The following is a 16,742-nucleotide window of genomic DNA, read 5'->3' as shown; positions in this document are numbered from 1 at the left end:
GGGGGCGAACTGCTTGGGGAGAGGGGCGGGGCTTTGATCCTGGAGATCCAGATTCTAGCCCGGCCAGCACTAGCTTTGTGACTTAAGGCAATTACTTCACCTCTCTGACCTTAGTATCCCTTTTTGTAAAGTGCCAGTAATAACACCTGCCTCATCAGGATATTGGGGGAATTCAGGAAAATAATGCAAAAGTGCCCAATACAGAGCCTGGCACGCAGCGGGCGTTCAGTCGAGCTGGATGAGCCCAGAAGAGGATTGACGCAGCTCGGAGGAAGGCGGCTGCGGGCCAGGCCGCCCGGAATGAAAGACCTCAGTGTCTGAGTTTCCTCCCCCGCCCCCCTCCTCCGCTCCACCGTCTCTGCCCGTAGAGTTTGTTCAGGGTGGTGGTGCACACCTGACAGTGGAGCCTGGGGCCAAGGCCACGTCTACACTACCCTGTTCAGTGCCACCTAGAATTAGGCGGGATCCTTAGCTCCAAGCCGGGAGCGGCATCCGCACAGGCGGAACCAGCCTGGCTGACCTGGGGTGGGGCCCACTCCGGCAGTGCAGTGCTATAACCCCAGAGCTGGGCTCAGCCTGCCTGGCAAAAGACCCCACCCTGAGGCCATCTGCTATATTTCCTGCCTCCTCCCAGTTGACCTTTGTGGGAGGGAGTCAGGGGGCTGCTTACCCCAGGAGGTGTTAGTCACTGAACCAAGGAGCCAGTTTATACCTAGTGATGGCAGAGGGACTGGGAAGGTCCGAGTCTGAGCAGACAGAACCCCTTCCTGGGCTCTTGGAGTCCCAATGCTGCTGCCTTGTTTCCTTCTGTCCAGAACTGTCCAGTCCCCAGACACCTCGGGGAAGGCAGTGTGGAGCCTAGGGTTCCATCTTCCCAACCCCCGGTCAGTTATGGCGCTTGTGCCATCAGTCTCCCCACCTGTACCATGTGGCAGTCCTTTAAAATCACCTCATCTGACCCTCACACTACCACGTGATAGTTGGACAGTTATAACCTCCATGTTATAGAGATGGAAACTAAGGCCAAGAGAGAAGTGGTCTCCAAGGCCTAAGGCCAGAAAGTGATGGTATCCAGTCTTGGGCCAGGGCTGACTCCAGACCCACCCTATTAGCTAGGACGCACCACTGCCTCCCTCTGACGCCAGAGTCCACATCGAAGGAGGCCCTGAGCAGGCAGCCTCAGCCACCTCTGAGTCTCCGTCCTGGGCCAGGCGCGATGGCGGAGAAGGTGCTGGTAACAGGTGGGGCTGGCTACATCGGCAGCCACACCGTGCTGGAGCTGCTGGAGGCGGGCTATTCGCCGGTGGTCGTCGACAACTTCCATAACGCCATTCGTGGTGAGCAGGCGGAGGGGGCTGGGGCTCCCAGGGGGGATGGAAGGGAAACCCTGCGTTCTGCCTCCAAGAGATGGGTGTCTGGCCAGTCCCTTGGGAACCCAGCACCCCATCTCCTCTGACTTTGATGGCCTCTATGTGCCCAACCAGGAGGGGGCTCCATGCCTGAGAGCTTGCGGCGGGTTCAGGAGCTGACAGGCCACTCTGTGGAGTTTGAGGAGATGGACATCTTGGACCAGGCAGCCCTACAGCGTCTTTTTAAGAAGGTGGGTGCTTGGCAGGCAGACAGGAAGGGGGCATAGCCAAGGGCCAGGCCTGTAAGCAACCTCTGACCCCAGCTTTGCAACCCTGCAGCACAGCTTCACGGCAGTCATCCACTTTGCTGGGCTCAAGGCTGTGGGCGAGTCGGTGCAGAAGCCTCTGGATTATTACCGAGTTAACCTGACAGGAACCATCCAGCTTCTGGAGGTGAGGCATGAGGCGAGGACAGACACTGTGAGGGCCCCTGGCCGGGTACGCAGTGCCAAACACGGTGGCAGAGCCCAAGCTGTGTCATCTTTGCCAGGTCTTTGCCTCTCAGCCTCGGTCTCGCCTTCTGTAAATGGGAGCCCATAGCTCAGCCCCACCCACCTGGGAGGTGTAAGGGGGCAGGAATAACATGTGAGGCAGAGGCCACTGACGCCTCCCCTCCACGGGCAGATCATGAGGGCCCACGGGGTGAAGAACCTGGTGTTCAGCAGCTCGGCCACCGTGTATGGGAACCCCCAGTACCTGCCCCTGGATGAGGCTCACCCCACAGGTGGCTGTACCAACCCCTATGGCAAGTCCAAGTTCTTCATCGAGGAAATGATCCGGGACCTGTGCCAGGCAGACAAGGTGAGGGCCCCCTTTGACTCAGCCGTGGCTCTGCTCACGGACCCCTCACAGCCCACCCCCGCGAGCCTGAGGACAGGATCCTGATCAGCCTCCACCGAGGAGGAGGCTGGGGTTCAGGAAGCAGCAGTGACCTGCACGAGGTCACAGCACTTGCAGGGAGGGCCCGATACCCTGCTCCTTTCTAGGGATAGAGAACCAGCAGGGTGGGCTCTGGATTCAGCTGGGACACGCAGCCTGCACCCCAACCCCCATCGTCTGACCTGCGTCCCACAGGCCTGGAATGCAGTGCTGCTGCGATATTTCAACCCCATAGGTGCCCACGCCTCGGGCTGCATCGGCGAGGATCCCCAGGGCATCCCCAATAACCTCATGCCCTATGTCTCCCAGGTAAGGGAGAAGGGAAAGGAAGGGGGTGGCCCTAGGCTTGAGGGCTACAGCTGGTGCCAAGGTCCTGGGAAAAGCTAACCTGACCTCCACCCCAGGTGGCGATTGGACGACGGGAGGCACTGAATGTCTTTGGCAACGACTATGACACAGAGGATGGCACAGGTGAGCCCAGAACCAGGAGGAGCCAGGAGTGGGAGCCGGGAGGGAGACTGCGGTGGGACAGAGACTGTACTGCACCCAGCGCCCCACCACCTCCTCCTCTGCAGGCGTCCGGGATTACATCCATGTCGTGGATCTGGCCAAGGGCCACATCGCGGCCTTGAGGAAGCTGAAGGAGCAGTGTGGCTGCCGGGTAGGAAGAGAAGGGAGGGAGGGGAAGGAGACGGAGGCCTGGACCAATGGGGCCCAGAGGGGTAGTAAGTCCAGCCCCCGGCACGGTCCCTGTTCTCCTCTCTGGGCAGATCTACAACCTGGGCACGGGCACGGGCTATTCGGTGTTACAGATGGTCGTGGCCATGGAGAAGGCCTCGGGGAAGAAGGTAGGCTGGCAGCCCACCCTGACCCACCCCCAGCCCCTCCCACTAACCTACATGACGGGCATCCCAGCACCGCCCTGTCTCCCCAAGCCTGCCTTAGGACTTGACGCCTGAGAGCGAGACCCTGCTCTGGACCTCCATTTCTTGAGGGCCTGGTCAGCAAGTTGGCAGATAAGGCCAGGGCCAGCTCAGCTAAGCTACAACCGCCCCCTCTCTTGCAGATCCCGTACAAGGTGGTGGCCCGGCGGGAAGGCGATGTGGCTGCCTGTTATGCCAACCCCAGCCTGGCCCTCAAGGAGCTGGGCTGGTCAGCAGCCTTAGGGCTGGATAGGATGTGTGAGTGCTAGCCCAACCCCTGACCCTGGGTGCTGGCCTGGCCCCTGGGAGAGAGTCAGGGGCTAGGAAAAGGGCCACCAGGGGTCTGGGCCTGTCCACTCCGGGCTGTCCAAGGTGGTGCGGGCCCTGCACTCCAGCGTGGACCCTGAGCACAGACCTCGCCCCATCACAGGTGAAGATCTATGGCGCTGGCAGAAGCAGAATCCTTCAGGCTTTGGCGCGCAGGCCTGAGACCCTCACCTACCAGGGACCAGAAAAGGAAGAGAAACAATTGCCTGCTCTCCAGCCTCTGGGAGGAACCCAGGGGCCTCAGAGCCTCCCCTACCTCAGACCCCAACTGTGCCCACTCAGCCCACCAGGCATGAGGCCAAGCGCACCACTGACCAGGTATCAGGGGTCTCTATTCCACAGGGTCCAGGAACCCAGGAGGACCACCAAGAGCAAGTGGGGCGAAGCAGGGCCCTGAGACACACAGAACGCCCTCCTCCCAGGCACTAATTTATACTGCTACGAAGGAGCTTCCCAAAGTATTTAAAATAAAGTTTTCTTACGCTGGAGCAGATTCTTGCACATGATCACACTCTACCCCTTGGATAGAATCATCCAGGCCTAAGAGTTGAAGCAATTTCTTTAATTTTATCGGAATCCAGACACAACAAGAAAAACACCCAAAACTACATGGAGACAGAAGACAAGACACGACTCCTCCCCACCTCCCCCTGGCCCTAGAGTGGGGACAATGTGGGGTGAGGCAGCTGGGGGAGACCTTGAGCCTCAGTCCAGCCCTGCAGGCTCCAGGCCCGCGGGGGCGGAGGGTAATGGGGAGGCAGGGCCCAGCCCCCAAGTCAGAATGGCTGAGGGGAGGCCCCCTCGAAGGACTCTGCCCCGTCACCCACACTCCTGCGCAGGGGCAGGGAGCCCACAGCAGCAAGGGGGCCCGGGCCACGGACACATTCATGATTGAGAAGCAGCTGGAGTGGAGGCAGGAGAGACACGATTATCTGGGCAGAATCAGCTGGCGGGAGAGGGTGGGAGGTGGGGCCTGGTAGGGCCCCAGGGGCCAAACCCTGAGGTCACAGGAGGGGCCCAAAGTGGGGCTAGTGAGTGAGGTCCTGAGTGAGTGGGTCAGCGGCTGGGCCCCTTTCTCCCGCTGCCTACAGCCCCTCCAATACTGCTGCCAGGGGGGCCCCCCCCTCCAGGGAAATGGGATAAGAAAGCAGCCCACCCCCTGCGGCAGACAGTCAGGTGGCTGAAGTCAGGAAGGGAGGCCCGGCCAGGCCTTGGCCTGCCTACCCCAGAGGCCTGTGGGAAAAGGAAGGGTCCAGGAGGGTGAGAAAGGGGCTCGACCGGCTCAGATCCAAGATGGTGCCGCGCGTGCCAAGTCCCCCATGAGCTGGGGGACCGTGCTGGGGGCCAGCAACTGTAGTTAGACAGGAGGCAGCAGCTTCTCAAGAAACTCCTTCACAGCTGCCATCTCCTGGGGGTGGTGGGGGGGAGGTATTGTGAGAGGCTCCTGGCTGGAGGGAGGAAGGAGAAGGGCGGGAGTGGGAAGCAGCCCCTGGGCACTGACCTGAGGACAGGAGCCATGCATGACCCCGGGGTAAGTCTTGAACTGGACCCTGGCGGGTGTGACAACGGACCGAAGCTTCTCGGCTGTCAGGGCCCCAAACCGTACGGGAACCATGGGGTCCAGCTCCCCATGACACTGAAGGATGGTCAGGTCCTTGGCACTGCCGTTGGCTGCCTGTGGGCCAGACGGGACTCAGAGAGCAAAGCCAGTGCTTGGGCGCAATCCCCCAGCCTCAAGGAGACAGAGGGCAGAAGCGGGGTAGTGGAGACACTCACCTGGGGGAAGGCCCGGTGCAGAGGCAGCCAACAGCTCAATGCCACAATGCCAGCCAGAGGGTGGGGGCAGGTGAGGGCTGTGTAGAGGGACAGGGCTCCACCCTGGAGGAAGGAGAGAATGAGGGCTCATGAGGGCACAGCTCAACTCCCACCACCCACCCCCCTCTCTCTCCCCTCACCTGTGAAAAGCCTCCCAGGACGATCCGATTGGCAGGGATCCCATTCTTCATCTCATGCTCAATCAAGGCCTTGACTGGGGGGAGGGGGCATGACTGGGTGGAGGGAAAGCTGCCACAGGGACCCAAGGAAGGGAGCCAAACAGAGGTATTGCCAGGCACTTTCCTGGGCGGGCAGAGGGGGAGAGGGAGGATGCCGAGGAGGGGCTGGGGCCTTACTGTTCTCTGCTGCCTTCTTAATGCCAGCCTCGTCCTCTGGGGCATCTGGACTCAGCCCCATCAGGTCAAACCTGGAGGAGCAGAGGCGTTGGCAGCTACTAGGAGACCTGGGCTGGCCCCAGGCAGCTCCCTCAAGCTCCTATTCCCCCTCTCCAAACTCACCAGGAGGGCATCACCATCTTCATGTTGAGTGTCACAGGGATCCGAGGCCTGGGGAGGGACAGCAAGAGGGGCCGTCATGCTCAGGAGGGATGAGGAAGCCACAGCAGAGAGCCCAGGTGGGGGCAGGGCAACCCCTGGGGAACCCTCCCAGCAGGCAGGGCCTGTGTTTAAGGTGTTGCCAGGCAACCTGCCACGTGGGGCTGGAGGCTGTGGCTGGGGGCATCGGCAGTAGCAATGGAGAAGCACAGCCCAGCACTCGGTGTGCGGGGTTCCAGCTCAGTCGGTGAGTACTTGGGGAAGGGGTACAGGGGGTGCTAGTTCTAGGAGTCTCAGGTCTAGGAGGCCTTGGGTCTGGGGCTGGACCCTATTCCTGAGGGTTCCACAGGAATGATGAAGGCTGAAAATGGCACTTGTGACTGCTCTGGGCCCCAGGCCCCAGGATGCAGCCGGCAGGAGAGAATAGGCCTGGGACCACAGGACCACCCCCCATCTTCAGCCCTCCCCTTGCTGGGGTGACACTCACGCATGGGGACAGATGTACTTGACGTGAGGGAGCCGGATAGTAGAGAGGGCGTCAGCCCAGCTGTGCCTGTAGGAGGGAAGAGAGAAAAGACACCGATGTGTAGAGGGAGGAAGGGAGGGCGCAGGCCGCTCCAGTCCCACCCCCTGGGCCCTCCCCCACTTCCCCAGGAACACTCCCTCCCCAGCTCACTCACCCTGTGTCTCCAAGGCCATGTAAAAAAATAACCTGGAAAAGGATCAGAGATGGGGAAGAGGGCAGTCACCGTCCTGCTATCACTCTCACTCTGTCCTCCAACTTCTGGCCACCCCTCCCTCACCCGCAAGGACCTGGAGGGGAACTGAGGTGGCAGCCAGACAGGCGATTAAGCCCCTGCCTCCCGGCTGCAGGCTGCTCGCCCTCTCCTCACTGCCACCTCTATCTTCCCCACGCCCCCTCCAGCCAGTTCCCCAGCTGGCCCCCTGGGGGCTGCGTGGGTAGCAGAAGACCCTTACCGCAGCTGTTTCCCGCTCAGCTCCAGACACAGTGGCAGCATCGGTGAGCAGGGGCACAGACATGGTGTTACCACACATACACTGCAGGGCTCCACGGCTGGGGCCTGTGCACATTCGGGACAGTGGTCAAGAGCAAGGCCAGGAAGGGGAGAGAACCCTGACACAGAAGCAGAGCCTCAAACCCAGGGCCTACCCGGGCCATCAGCCCTCCACCGCACCCCAGGTTCTATCCTGGGCACAAAGAAAAGCCAGGCAAGAAGTTCTGGGCCCGAGCAAGCGGGCAGGAAGTTTGCCTTCACTCCAGGGCTGAAAAGCAGGGGCAGCCACCCTAGTGGCCCTGCTTCTGGCCCCCCACACAGCCTGAGGTTGCTGGAGGTGGGCAGAGGCAGGGCTTTGGGGCCGTGGGGCAGGGGAGCCAGGGCATCCCCTGCTGCCTTCTCCCCACCTAACACTCGTTGGCAGGTAACTGCCTCCTCTCCCTGCTCTCCAATCATCCCCCTTCTCTAGAGCCCTTGCGTCCCCTCCTTCCCAACTCCCGGCCCTACTGGGAAATGAAGGGAAGGAAAACTGCTGGGAAATATGTTTCCAGCCCCTACCCTCAACCCCACACACATTTTCTCCAACTTCCCTCCCATCCAGCCCCCATCAGCCTTCTGGCTCAGCCCTTCTCAGAGCCCCTGGGAGCTGCCCATGTCCCCAGAAGGCACACAAACTCCGATCCACCACCCACCTCCTAAACAGTGCCCCCCGCCCCCATGTATGAGGCCACCTGCTACTGCCCACTGACCCCAAATAGGTCCCCCAGCTCGACCATGCTCTGGGACTCCCCAACGCACAAAAGAATGCCAAGCTGGCTGGCTCCTCCCGTCCTTAGCATCCTCCAAACTCCCCGTGAGCGCCCCTCCGCACAGTAGAATCCCTCACCTCTGACCCTGGGGTTCCTCTTCCCACACAGGAATGCACCTTTTGTCCTAAGCTGAGATTCCCTTTCTTCCCCACAGAGATACTTCCACCCCTCACCCCAGGCCCCTCCTCTCAGAGTGGTGCCTTCCCCCATGACCTGGGGTCTTCCTCGCCACAGTAAAAACTTCCACCCTGACCTATGGTCTCCCACTCCCCGCAATGGGAACTTCTGTTCTGACCAAGAGTCGCCCTCCCCACAGTGACAATTTCTATCCTGACCCCGGACCCGCCTCTGCCCACAAAGGGGCGTTCTACCTTTGACCCTGGAGAGGACCCGCCCCACAACGGGATCCTCCACTTCCGACCCTGAAGTCCCTCTCATCACACCGGGACCCCATCTTCCTCTCCCTCTCTGCCCCCAAAGTCCCCCAGACCGGCCAGCGCCTCTTCGCACCTCACTCCCCACCCCCATCCCTCACAACTGCGGGTGCCCCTCCCCACTCGCCAGTACCCTCGCGGTAGGCCGATGCCCCGCCAGTGCCCTCCCCGGGCCTGCTGGCCCCGGACCACGGTACCTCCACTCCTGGGGGTTTCGAGACCTCTCGGGCGAGTCTCCTCTCTCTCCCGCACAGACACACACTCTTCCCCCTCTGCCGCCCCCGCCGGAACTTCCGTTCGAGTCCCGGGAACCCAGCCATCGCGCTGCCGGAAGTAGCCTGGCCAGCGGTACGGAACCCGGAAGTGGGCGTCAGGGTTTCTTCAGATAGGAGCTGCCATGTTGGGTACGGTGGGGCCACTCCCCATAACCAAGCCACGGAGTCTCCGGCCGAATCTAGACAGTGCCTCCGTGGCTCCCACTTGCTACCACCACCCGTGCGCCTCCTGGAGGAAACCTGTCCTGAAGGAGAGGCATTCCTCACACTAGCAGAGTTTCCCACCTTCCCATCCATTTATGGTCTTGGGTTTCCACCACTGGCCCTCACGTCCTGTTCCAGGGTCATGGATAAAGTCATACACTCAGCTGAAAAGACACTTTGAGACCATCTAGTCTTCCAACCTTATTTTAAAGATGAGGAAACTGAGGCTCAGGGGAGGGAAGCAAACAGCAACCTCAGGATTACACTGTGATGCTGCCCCTGCACCTGCTTCCTGAGCTGTAAAACGGTGACGATAACCACCCAGCTTACTTCACAGCTTTGCTGTTAGGCTCAAATGAGGCCGTGTGGAAATGCTCTATACAGTGTAAAATCACAGCGTTGAGGACATAATGACTCTAAAAAGGACCTGGAAGAAAAGAACACTGGCATCAGCAGTGTCCGAGACAACTGGTCAGGAATCGGAGGTGTTGTCTTAGCTCTGCCCTCAGCAAGCAATACCACACAGACAGTGCACAAAATACCACCATCAGCGAGCTCCAGTTGTTAACAAAGAGGGTTTCATTTGGTCACCGAGTCACCCTTTGCTCCTTGCAGCATCGGAAAAAGTGGAATGGGGCTCAGGGTCCACATAAAGGCTGGAAGGGGAGGCAAACTGGTTTGCAGGACCATGTCCCTGACAGGGCCTGTGGGCATCTGCACACAGGAAATGAGTCATCCCTCAGCAGCTTAGGACTCATCTGCCCAGCTTAATGTACACTAGGTTTTTTTGAACTGAAAGAAAACAGTATATCTGGAAGCTCAACAAAGCACTTTTTCCCAGGTTAAGAGGCAGTTTGGTCTTAAGTGCTCAGCCCGTCACAGAGCAGGAAAACTTTAGGTCCAGAGGACCAGAGCAGGCCAAGGATCCAGGGTTGGAAAAGGGGTGAATGGATGAGGACAACACAGTTGCTCCCACTCCCAGAATCCCTGCTGGGTCTGCTTGTGGAAGAATAAACAATTCCTCCTGCACCCCAATCACCTAAGACACTGTGGCACTTTGAGCAAATTCTTCAAAGTGAAGCTCAAATTCAGAGGCCTTGTCTCAGAGGCTACCGGTGATTAGTGCTAGTGGGATTAATGGTTAGTCTGCTCTAACACTTCTAACTTTATTTTCCCCCTACTCCAAATTAAAACATAGCCCTTCTTTATCTCCAAATGACCCAACTGAAATAAAAAGGCTGTGGCGGAGGAGTGAGTAGGACCCTTGGTGCGTTGAGAATTGTATTTGCATTCTGGTTGATTTCAGGCTGCATTTTTAGAAATTGAGGCTCGGGCAAGGCTTGGTGGTGGCAGGCTTTCCCCAGGATAAGCTGGAGAAACAGGCTAGCAACAGTGTGGGCCAATCCCTCAGAGGCATTCTCTCAATAGGATTAAATTCAACACTAATTTCCATTATCAAGTGTTTCTATTTTCTGCAAAGGAGAGAATACTGACCACTTTAAATCCCCTCTTTTAGGATACTTAAATTCTGTCCAATTGCTGTACTGACTTTCAAATCTTAAGTCGAACTTCTTGGGTCTACCTTCAGACCTTAGGAGCTGCTCACTTCACTTTCCTCACCATCATTTCTTCTGATGAGCTCCAGAATCTGTTCTCCCTTGTTTTTGTAAACATCACCTCACAACTTACTTCCTTACCTAAGAAATGGAATATAAGGTTTTTAACCTCACCTTCTTCTTTACAAAATGTGGGTGGGTGGGTGGGTGTAGGAGCGTTTTTAGCCTACTGTACAGAATTAAACCTGACCTTTCCTGGAGATACTGATCTAGTGTCGATTTAATCGTGGCACTTATCATCTCCCTGGTCCAAAACAACAACAGATTTCAAAGCTTCATACAGTTCTCAGTAAAGCTTCATACAGTTCTCAGTAAAGTTTCATACAGTTCTCAGTAAAGGTCTCACAAGCACTACCAAGAACTCAAAGGAAGGAATATACAAACATTAGGTCTGGCAAGGATTTATTAGGAAGCTTATTAGTCCCAGTGAATAAAAATCCATGAACAGAAGAACTGAGATCTCCAAATTGGCAACTGGGCTTACAACACTAGTTAGAAGCGAATAAATATTAAGGATGTCCCAAGAGGAATCTTATCTAAGTCCCAATCCTACCCCGACCAGGATCCCAACAAACACAGAAACGATGCCCATGCTCTCCTCAGACTGCTTACCTGGTTAGCAGGAAAAAAGAACTTCTTCTCAAGCTATTACGCATTATCAGGAGATTCTTGCTCTTCTAACTATAACCGTGGGACACTAGCGCACGACAGACAACTCCAAGCTGGGCAGCTTGACAAGAATGGTGAAAGGTGACAGGGAGAAGGAGCGCGCAGGGACAAGGACTTCTAGCTCGACACCCTCCTGGTGGTTAATACGAACACAATGCTGAGGCTTCACAGAGTTTACTGTAGCCCAGGAGGAGTCTCCATTTAAAAAAAACAAGTCACACAAAAATCCTGCCACAAAGCATCAAGACACTTGGGATCCCGTGGCCACATTAACTGGGAAGGCAGGCATTATCCATGACTGCCAGGTGCTGACCACCCCAAGAACCAACTTCTGCAGGGCCCCAGAGAACCACGATTGTCCCTCGGCACCCACACGACCCTTCCCGGGGGTGTGGTGTCTTCCGTAGGTCAGGTTTCTGCAGCAAGCCCCAAAGACAAAGCTTGGCAGAGGCTGTGGCAGCCAACTCTCTCTGGAGCCCCATCTCTCTCTGTCTTTCCCAACAGTATGTCGTACATCTTCACTGACACAACGCCTCTGTGGGAGCCTTGGCCAGCCCTTAGGAAATAAAGTGTGTCTGTGGGGTAACCTGATGGACCCTGTGGTCAGCTGGGTTGGCCGATGCTTCATAATTGCAGATGGTCACCTCATGTCGGCGAAGCTGCAAGAAAATTGAGAGGCTGGGTCAGCCGGCCATTGCCTAGACCACTCAGGTTCATTTCTAGAAGTCATCATCTAATCTATTCCCCGTTCTGATACTTTTTATCCTGAGAAGCCTGGGTAAGATCGAATCAATGATTCACCCCATCACTTAGAAGATTCATTCCTCCACTATAATGGAGGCACCATGAGAAGAACACCTTGTCTATCTTGTTTATCACCCTATCTCTGGTGCCCAGAACAAGAAAGGTTACCAACAATGATAAATGAAGGAAAGAATTTTAAGGTGAAAAACTGCAGTGTTATCAGCTGTATTATTTCAACCTCCTTAAAATTCCTATAGCCTGTCAAATGAGACGGACAGTTTATAGTGATGAAACCAAGAAAAACCAGACTGGGAGCAATCAGTGTCTCACTTGCTCTTTTTCCTTTCCTTCAAGCTCCTACCACCACAGCATGCAGATATACAAACATATGTACACATATTAGAGGGGCAATAATACTTCTAACCCCATCTTACCTCAGTCCATTCTCCTCTCAGGCCAATATAAAAGACCTTTGTGGTATCGGCTCCAAAGTTTTTTGAAATATGAATTGAGAGATGATAGACATTTGAAAAACGAGAAATTCTGGAGGATGAAAGAGTGGAGAGAGAAGACAACAATTAAGAGTTCAGTGAGAAGCTCACTACCCATGTCAAAAAAGTCAATTCCAGCTCCATCTTGTGGTAAAACCCAGGCAAACGTCAGAGAACAATCTTGGGGTCTTACGTCTCATTCTTCTCCTTTGCGCAAGCAGTGAATACAGTGAACATTTACTGAACATCTGCCAGATCTTGTCCAAGGCAATAGGGACAGAAAATTAATCAACACTGCCCCTGCCTGCAAGGAACAGGAATGAGAAATGCTGTGCGACCACGCAGGGATCTGAAAGCAAGCTCAGTAGGAAAATGAGAGAGGTAAGGTGGTCACATGTAACTTGGCTGCTGTAAGCCCACTACGCAAAGAGGAATTCTGAAAACATCTTTCCTAAGACCATACTAGGAGCTCATTCAAATCTGTCAATTGCTTCCAGGTTAACAAGTCTGTGGCTTGCACTGAACCTCTGCCTAAATTTGACCAAGCCTAGGATCAGGCCTCTCCACTGTTTTAACTTGTTTCTGATGCTAAGGAAGCAGGAGATGGGCCAAAAACAATTGCAAGCCCACTAAATGCTAATGCACAGATGCTCACTGCAAGTGAGGGAGCGCCTGCCATTCTCAGAAGCCAAAGAGTGGCCCAGTGCTTACTTTGTAGCATACTCTAGTTCTCCTGTAAGATCCCGGTTCAGACTAAAGGTCTGATCTGGCTCCCTGTCTGTATCATCAAAGCTCATCTGTGGAATGTTCTTGTACCTGAGAAAGGAAAGGGGAGAAAAATCAAGAAATGTGCATTATCACATTTTTCAGGTTCTCAGAACTTCCTACTGACTCCTCAACTGCCCTCGGTTCTATCAACAGGAGATCAAATTTTGGAAACGGCATTTTACTGGCATTTATACACAAGTATCTTTAATCCAACAAGAGCTGAGAACTGCAACATAAGCCAGTGGCATCTTTGAGTGGGTTAAGAGCGCATGAGAAGCAATACACAAAGCGATAGCTCAAACTGGGTCACATGCAGCAAATGCATGGAGAAAATAAGCAACTCAGCACATTCAGACCAAGCTGAGGATGTTAAATAAAACAGCTTACTCATGGGGAAAAAATACTTTGGCAGAAACGTCTTAAACACAGTTAAGAGATAAGATCAGGCAACCCAACACTCAAGAATTTTTCTGTGTTCAAAATTACCCTATATACAGAGTCATCTTACAAGTCTTAAAAAAATACAACTTGGGGATTTCCATTTTGAAGAAAGCACAAAAGGCCGCCAACTCACAATGGGCTTTGGAAAGTTAAGTAAAACTGCTCGTGAAGAAACAAATTTTCAAAGACATATCTAAGAAACAGCAGTCTCCTCTGTAACTCACAAATTCTAAAGGACTGGGCCACACACCCCCCACAATCTCTAGTGTCTTATTAACACACCCACATGGGAGGGGCCTAGATATTAGCTGCAGCAAAATGCAGGTAACATAGGAAAGCAAATGTTTGCTTCAAAGTGTTTCTAAGAATGATGTACAGAATAATAATAATAGTGAACACTTAAAAGCAGCATTATGAGAGGCAGTGTAGCACTGTGGTTAAAAGCAGTGTCTCTGGAGCCAGACTTCCTAGGTTTAAAGTCTGGTTCTGTCACTGACCAGCTGTGTAATTTTGGGCAAGTGATTTAATCTGTCTCTTAGTTCATCATCTGTAAAATGGGGATAGTGATAGTACATATCCCATACAGCTGATGTGGATATTGAATCAATTCTAAGAGACACACTTGTTAAAAAATTTTACTATGGAAAATTTCAAACATACATAAGAGTAAAGAGAAAAATATAATGAATCTCCATATACTTATTACTGAGCTTCAAGATCATGCCAATTTTGCCTATCACCCCCATTTTGTTTGCGCTTGATATTCTCAAGCAATCTCAAACGTATCATTTCATTCATAAATATGTCCGTATATATCTCTACAAAGTAAGGACTTCATAAAAAAAATATACCATTTTACAATGAACAACTTAACAATTAGCAATAATTCTTTAATATCATCTAACACCTAGTTTGTGTTCAAATTTCACTAATTTAAGGTCTCAAGCTAACTTTTCTGAATGTATCAGTGACATGTCATAGTTGAACAGATACTGCTTTTTTCTTTATCAACGGTACATAAAATACTGGTGCATTTTATAATCAATGACATCTTAGATTTGATAAAGTACAAAGTGCTTAGAACTGAGGGCTCTATAAGCATTTGCACCTGCCTTTCCAAAACCAGGCACATACTATGGAATTCCCTGGCTGTCCAGTGGTTAGGACTCTGCTCTTTCACTGTTGAGGGCCCAGGTTCAATCCCTGTTCGGGGAACTAAGATCCCACAAGCTGTGCAGTGCAGCCAACCCCCCTACCCAAAACCAACCAACAAACAAAACGGGGCACATACTACGTTCCAGATTTATTCTAAGCTCTTTACATGTTATAGCTCATTTCTCTCCACAATCTTAAGAGGTTCAGACTATTACTGCCATTTTACATATGGAAACATTGGGATACAGAGAAGTAACGCCCAAGTCATGCAGCTAGCAAGCGGTACAGCCAGAATTTGAACCCGAGTATTTACCCCAGAGCCCGCTCTTAACTACAACACAACATGGATGTCTAGTCTTGTCCAGTCAATCCATCTCACAAGTAAACGAGTCCCAGAAAGCATCACCTCAAACGTACTTTGTTTCCTTACAATGATTAAATATGTGGATTTGCTTTCAAATTCATGTTTCTAACATTCAAAAATAGTGTCCACTTCTTAAATCTCTCATTTAAATTGATCAATTTTTCAGAAGAACTTTTTATGTAAAGTTCTTCCGATATTTGCTTCTGCAGCCCTCAGAAAGCAGTGTCCCCTCCTCTAGAAAGTCTACGCTGGAATAAGGCAACTTGTCAGAAAAGGAGTACTAGCTCTAGTATGAACAGATTCCATGTTACAAGAGGTATATAGAACTTTGCTAACTAAAGGCCATGTAAACTCAGAGGGACTGCTTCCATCTCAACAAAACACACAGGAAGATTGTAATTGTCTGAAACAGAAAGGGAAGATGTTGAAGCTAACCCCAAAGTAGACTCCTGAAAGATCATTTGAGATCTGCAGCTGGGTTATTAAGAAAACTGCAAAGTCATCAACAGTTGGCATTTATAGGATGCCAATGGTGCCACAGCAAATACTTTGAAGAGAGACAAGCTGTTGGCGCTAAAGATACTCAATCTAAAAATGTCGTTAATTCAGGAAGAGACAGATAAGTGTATTTCAATGCAGAACAAACATAAGACTTTTTTTTAAGAGGGGGAGGGGATATTTAACCCAGTAAAAAGAAAAAATTAGACTATTCTGGAATAAAGTGCTACCAGAGAAAAGAGAAAAAGGGATAGGAGCTTCTTGAGGGCCTAGACCCTTTGCCACTTACAGTCTCATCTCAGAGGGGTGTGAGTCATCATCTTCTCCCATTATAATGATACCTTTGAGCTTGACATTGCCTGTAAATCTGCCAGAATGCAAAAAAGAGGGTTGTCAACCTGGGGTTCAATCTCTGCTGTGCTGTGTGACCCTGGGCAAGGCCCTTCCCCTTACTGGGCTTCAGTTTACTCATGTGTCAGACTTGTGCTAGATAATTTCTAAGATCATGTCTGCCTCTGGTTCTAAAAAATTTACCTTGACTTCTCAGTTATCTTTTAACAAATACATCTTTTTTGCACCAAGAAAGCTACTCACACCCACCTCAGTAATTTACCCCATTTCCAGAAACAGAGGTGTGCTCTTGACACAACCATGGAATGAATCCTGGTAAGGCAAATGGGTACAGCCTCTTTAGCCTGAGGCAAGCACCAAAGAAATACTTACGGAATATTAAACAGAAGCTCTTCATCTGCATCACTTTCAACAAACTGGAGGGGAGAAGGAGGAGAGAGGAGAAAGCAACAAATATTTGCTGAGCGCCTACGATTTCAGGCATCTTCCACCCTGCTTTACAGCTGGAGTGCAATGCAGATAGTCAACCGCCCTCAGTCTTCCAGCACTTATTAACTTCCTGCACCAACTAGCCTCCTGAAATTGTGTGCAGAGATCTGGGCCTATGCGGTCCACAGCTTTCAAATGGCTCTACGCCCCACAATGGTAAATACTCTAGATAGGATAACGTGCTTCATCTCCCTAGGCTGGTCTTCGGTCTTCATCAGGTGATAAGTAATCAGGCAGCCACCAGGACCAGTGGTCAAACGGTAGGGAAAACGCCCTGATGGGTCATCCTCCCTCACTACCCCCCGCAGCCCTGGAACTGAACGTTGGCCGTGTAAAGCAAAGCGCCCTTTCCCGTCTCTGGGCCTCGGCTCCTCTACCTACAAAATGGGGAGATTCGACCCTGTTCGCCTCTCAAAGGGGTGGCAGGAGACGGGCACGGGAAAGCGCTTGGCAATCGGGCCGTGGTTATTTTTAACTTCAGAAATGAGACTGACAGAGCAGACGGGCTGCC

The 16,742-nt window shown here is 52.8% G+C and overlaps 3 protein-coding genes across 9 annotated transcripts in view; 1 reads left to right on the top strand and 2 right to left on the bottom strand.

Moving 5' to 3' along the window:
* GALE (UDP-galactose-4-epimerase) overlaps window positions 1-4,028 on the top strand; it is a 4,516-nt gene extending 488 nt beyond the window's left edge. For 2 of the 6 annotated variants that reach the window (XM_024766644.1, XM_024766642.1), the window contains exons 2-10: window positions 1,117-1,337; window positions 1,485-1,600; window positions 1,689-1,802; window positions 2,034-2,210; window positions 2,484-2,597; window positions 2,693-2,759; window positions 2,864-3,136; window positions 3,355-3,469; window positions 3,642-4,026. In XM_024766644.1, coding sequence (XP_024622412.1) covers window positions 1,217-1,337; window positions 1,485-1,600; window positions 1,689-1,802; window positions 2,034-2,210; window positions 2,484-2,597; window positions 2,693-2,759; window positions 2,864-3,136; window positions 3,355-3,464 — 1,092 coding nt within the window. In that variant the 5' untranslated portion in view covers window positions 1,117-1,216 and the 3' untranslated portion in view covers window positions 3,465-3,469; window positions 3,642-4,026. Of the gene's footprint in view, window positions 1-1,112; window positions 1,338-1,484; window positions 1,601-1,688; window positions 1,803-2,033; window positions 2,211-2,483; window positions 2,598-2,692; window positions 2,760-2,863; window positions 3,137-3,354; window positions 3,470-3,641 lie in introns of all 6 variants that reach the window. The other 4 variants (XM_024766641.1, XM_024766643.1, XM_024766646.1 and 1 more) reach the window with 3 other exon arrangements.
* A 51-nt stretch (window positions 4,029-4,079) lies between these two features.
* Window positions 4,080-8,524, bottom strand: LYPLA2 (lysophospholipase 2). The gene is made up of 10 exons (XM_024766650.1): window positions 8,364-8,524; window positions 6,886-6,989; window positions 6,588-6,619; window positions 6,395-6,460; window positions 5,872-5,919; window positions 5,710-5,780; window positions 5,494-5,567; window positions 5,315-5,416; window positions 5,040-5,213; window positions 4,080-4,946 (listed from the first exon to the last, which is right to left on the bottom strand). Exons 2-10 carry the CDS (start codon window positions 6,961-6,963, stop codon window positions 4,896-4,898), a joined length of 696 nt encoding a protein of 231 aa, XP_024622418.1. The 5' UTR covers window positions 6,964-6,989; window positions 8,364-8,524; the 3' UTR covers window positions 4,080-4,895.
* A 2,122-nt stretch (window positions 8,525-10,646) lies between these two features.
* PITHD1 (PITH domain containing 1) overlaps window positions 10,647-16,742 on the bottom strand; it is a 6,452-nt gene continuing 356 nt past the window's right edge. Inside the window, exons 2-6 of one of the 2 annotated variants that reach the window (XM_024766893.1) lie at window positions 16,115-16,158; window positions 15,681-15,758; window positions 12,877-12,981; window positions 12,109-12,217; window positions 10,647-11,589 (exon numbers count right to left, since the gene is read on the bottom strand). In XM_024766893.1, the coding sequence (XP_024622661.1) occupies window positions 11,488-11,589; window positions 12,109-12,217; window positions 12,877-12,981; window positions 15,681-15,758; window positions 16,115-16,158 (438 nt within the window). In that variant the 3' untranslated portion in view covers window positions 10,647-11,487. The remainder of the gene's footprint in view (window positions 11,590-12,108; window positions 12,218-12,876; window positions 12,982-15,680; window positions 15,759-16,114; window positions 16,159-16,742) is intronic. The other variant, XM_024766894.1, reaches the window with a different exon arrangement.

Source organism: Neophocaena asiaeorientalis, unplaced genomic scaffold (assembly GCF_003031525.2).
Source record: "Neophocaena asiaeorientalis asiaeorientalis breed wild unplaced genomic scaffold, Neophocaena_asiaeorientalis_V1.1 scaffold79, whole genome shotgun sequence".
NCBI lineage: Eukaryota > Metazoa > Chordata > Mammalia > Artiodactyla > Phocoenidae > Neophocaena > Neophocaena asiaeorientalis.
The sequence above is the reverse complement of the archived record's forward strand: the minus strand, read 5'-3'. Positions and strand labels throughout refer to the sequence as shown.

Excerpts from the sequence above, each read along its gene's own strand:
- LYPLA2 (XM_024766650.1), bottom strand. The coding sequence starts at position 6,963 with ATGTGTGGTAACACCATGTCTGTGCCCCTGCTCACCGATGCTGCCACT. Across the intron at positions 5,568-5,709 it reads TAAGAAGGCAGCAGAGAACA|TCAAGGCCTTGATTGAGCAT; the intron begins GTAAGGCCCCAG and ends CCCTCCCCCCAG. Across the intron at positions 4,947-5,039 it reads TGCATGGCTCCTGTCCTCAG|GAGATGGCAGCTGTGAAGGA; the intron begins GTCAGTGCCCAG and ends CACCACCCCCAG.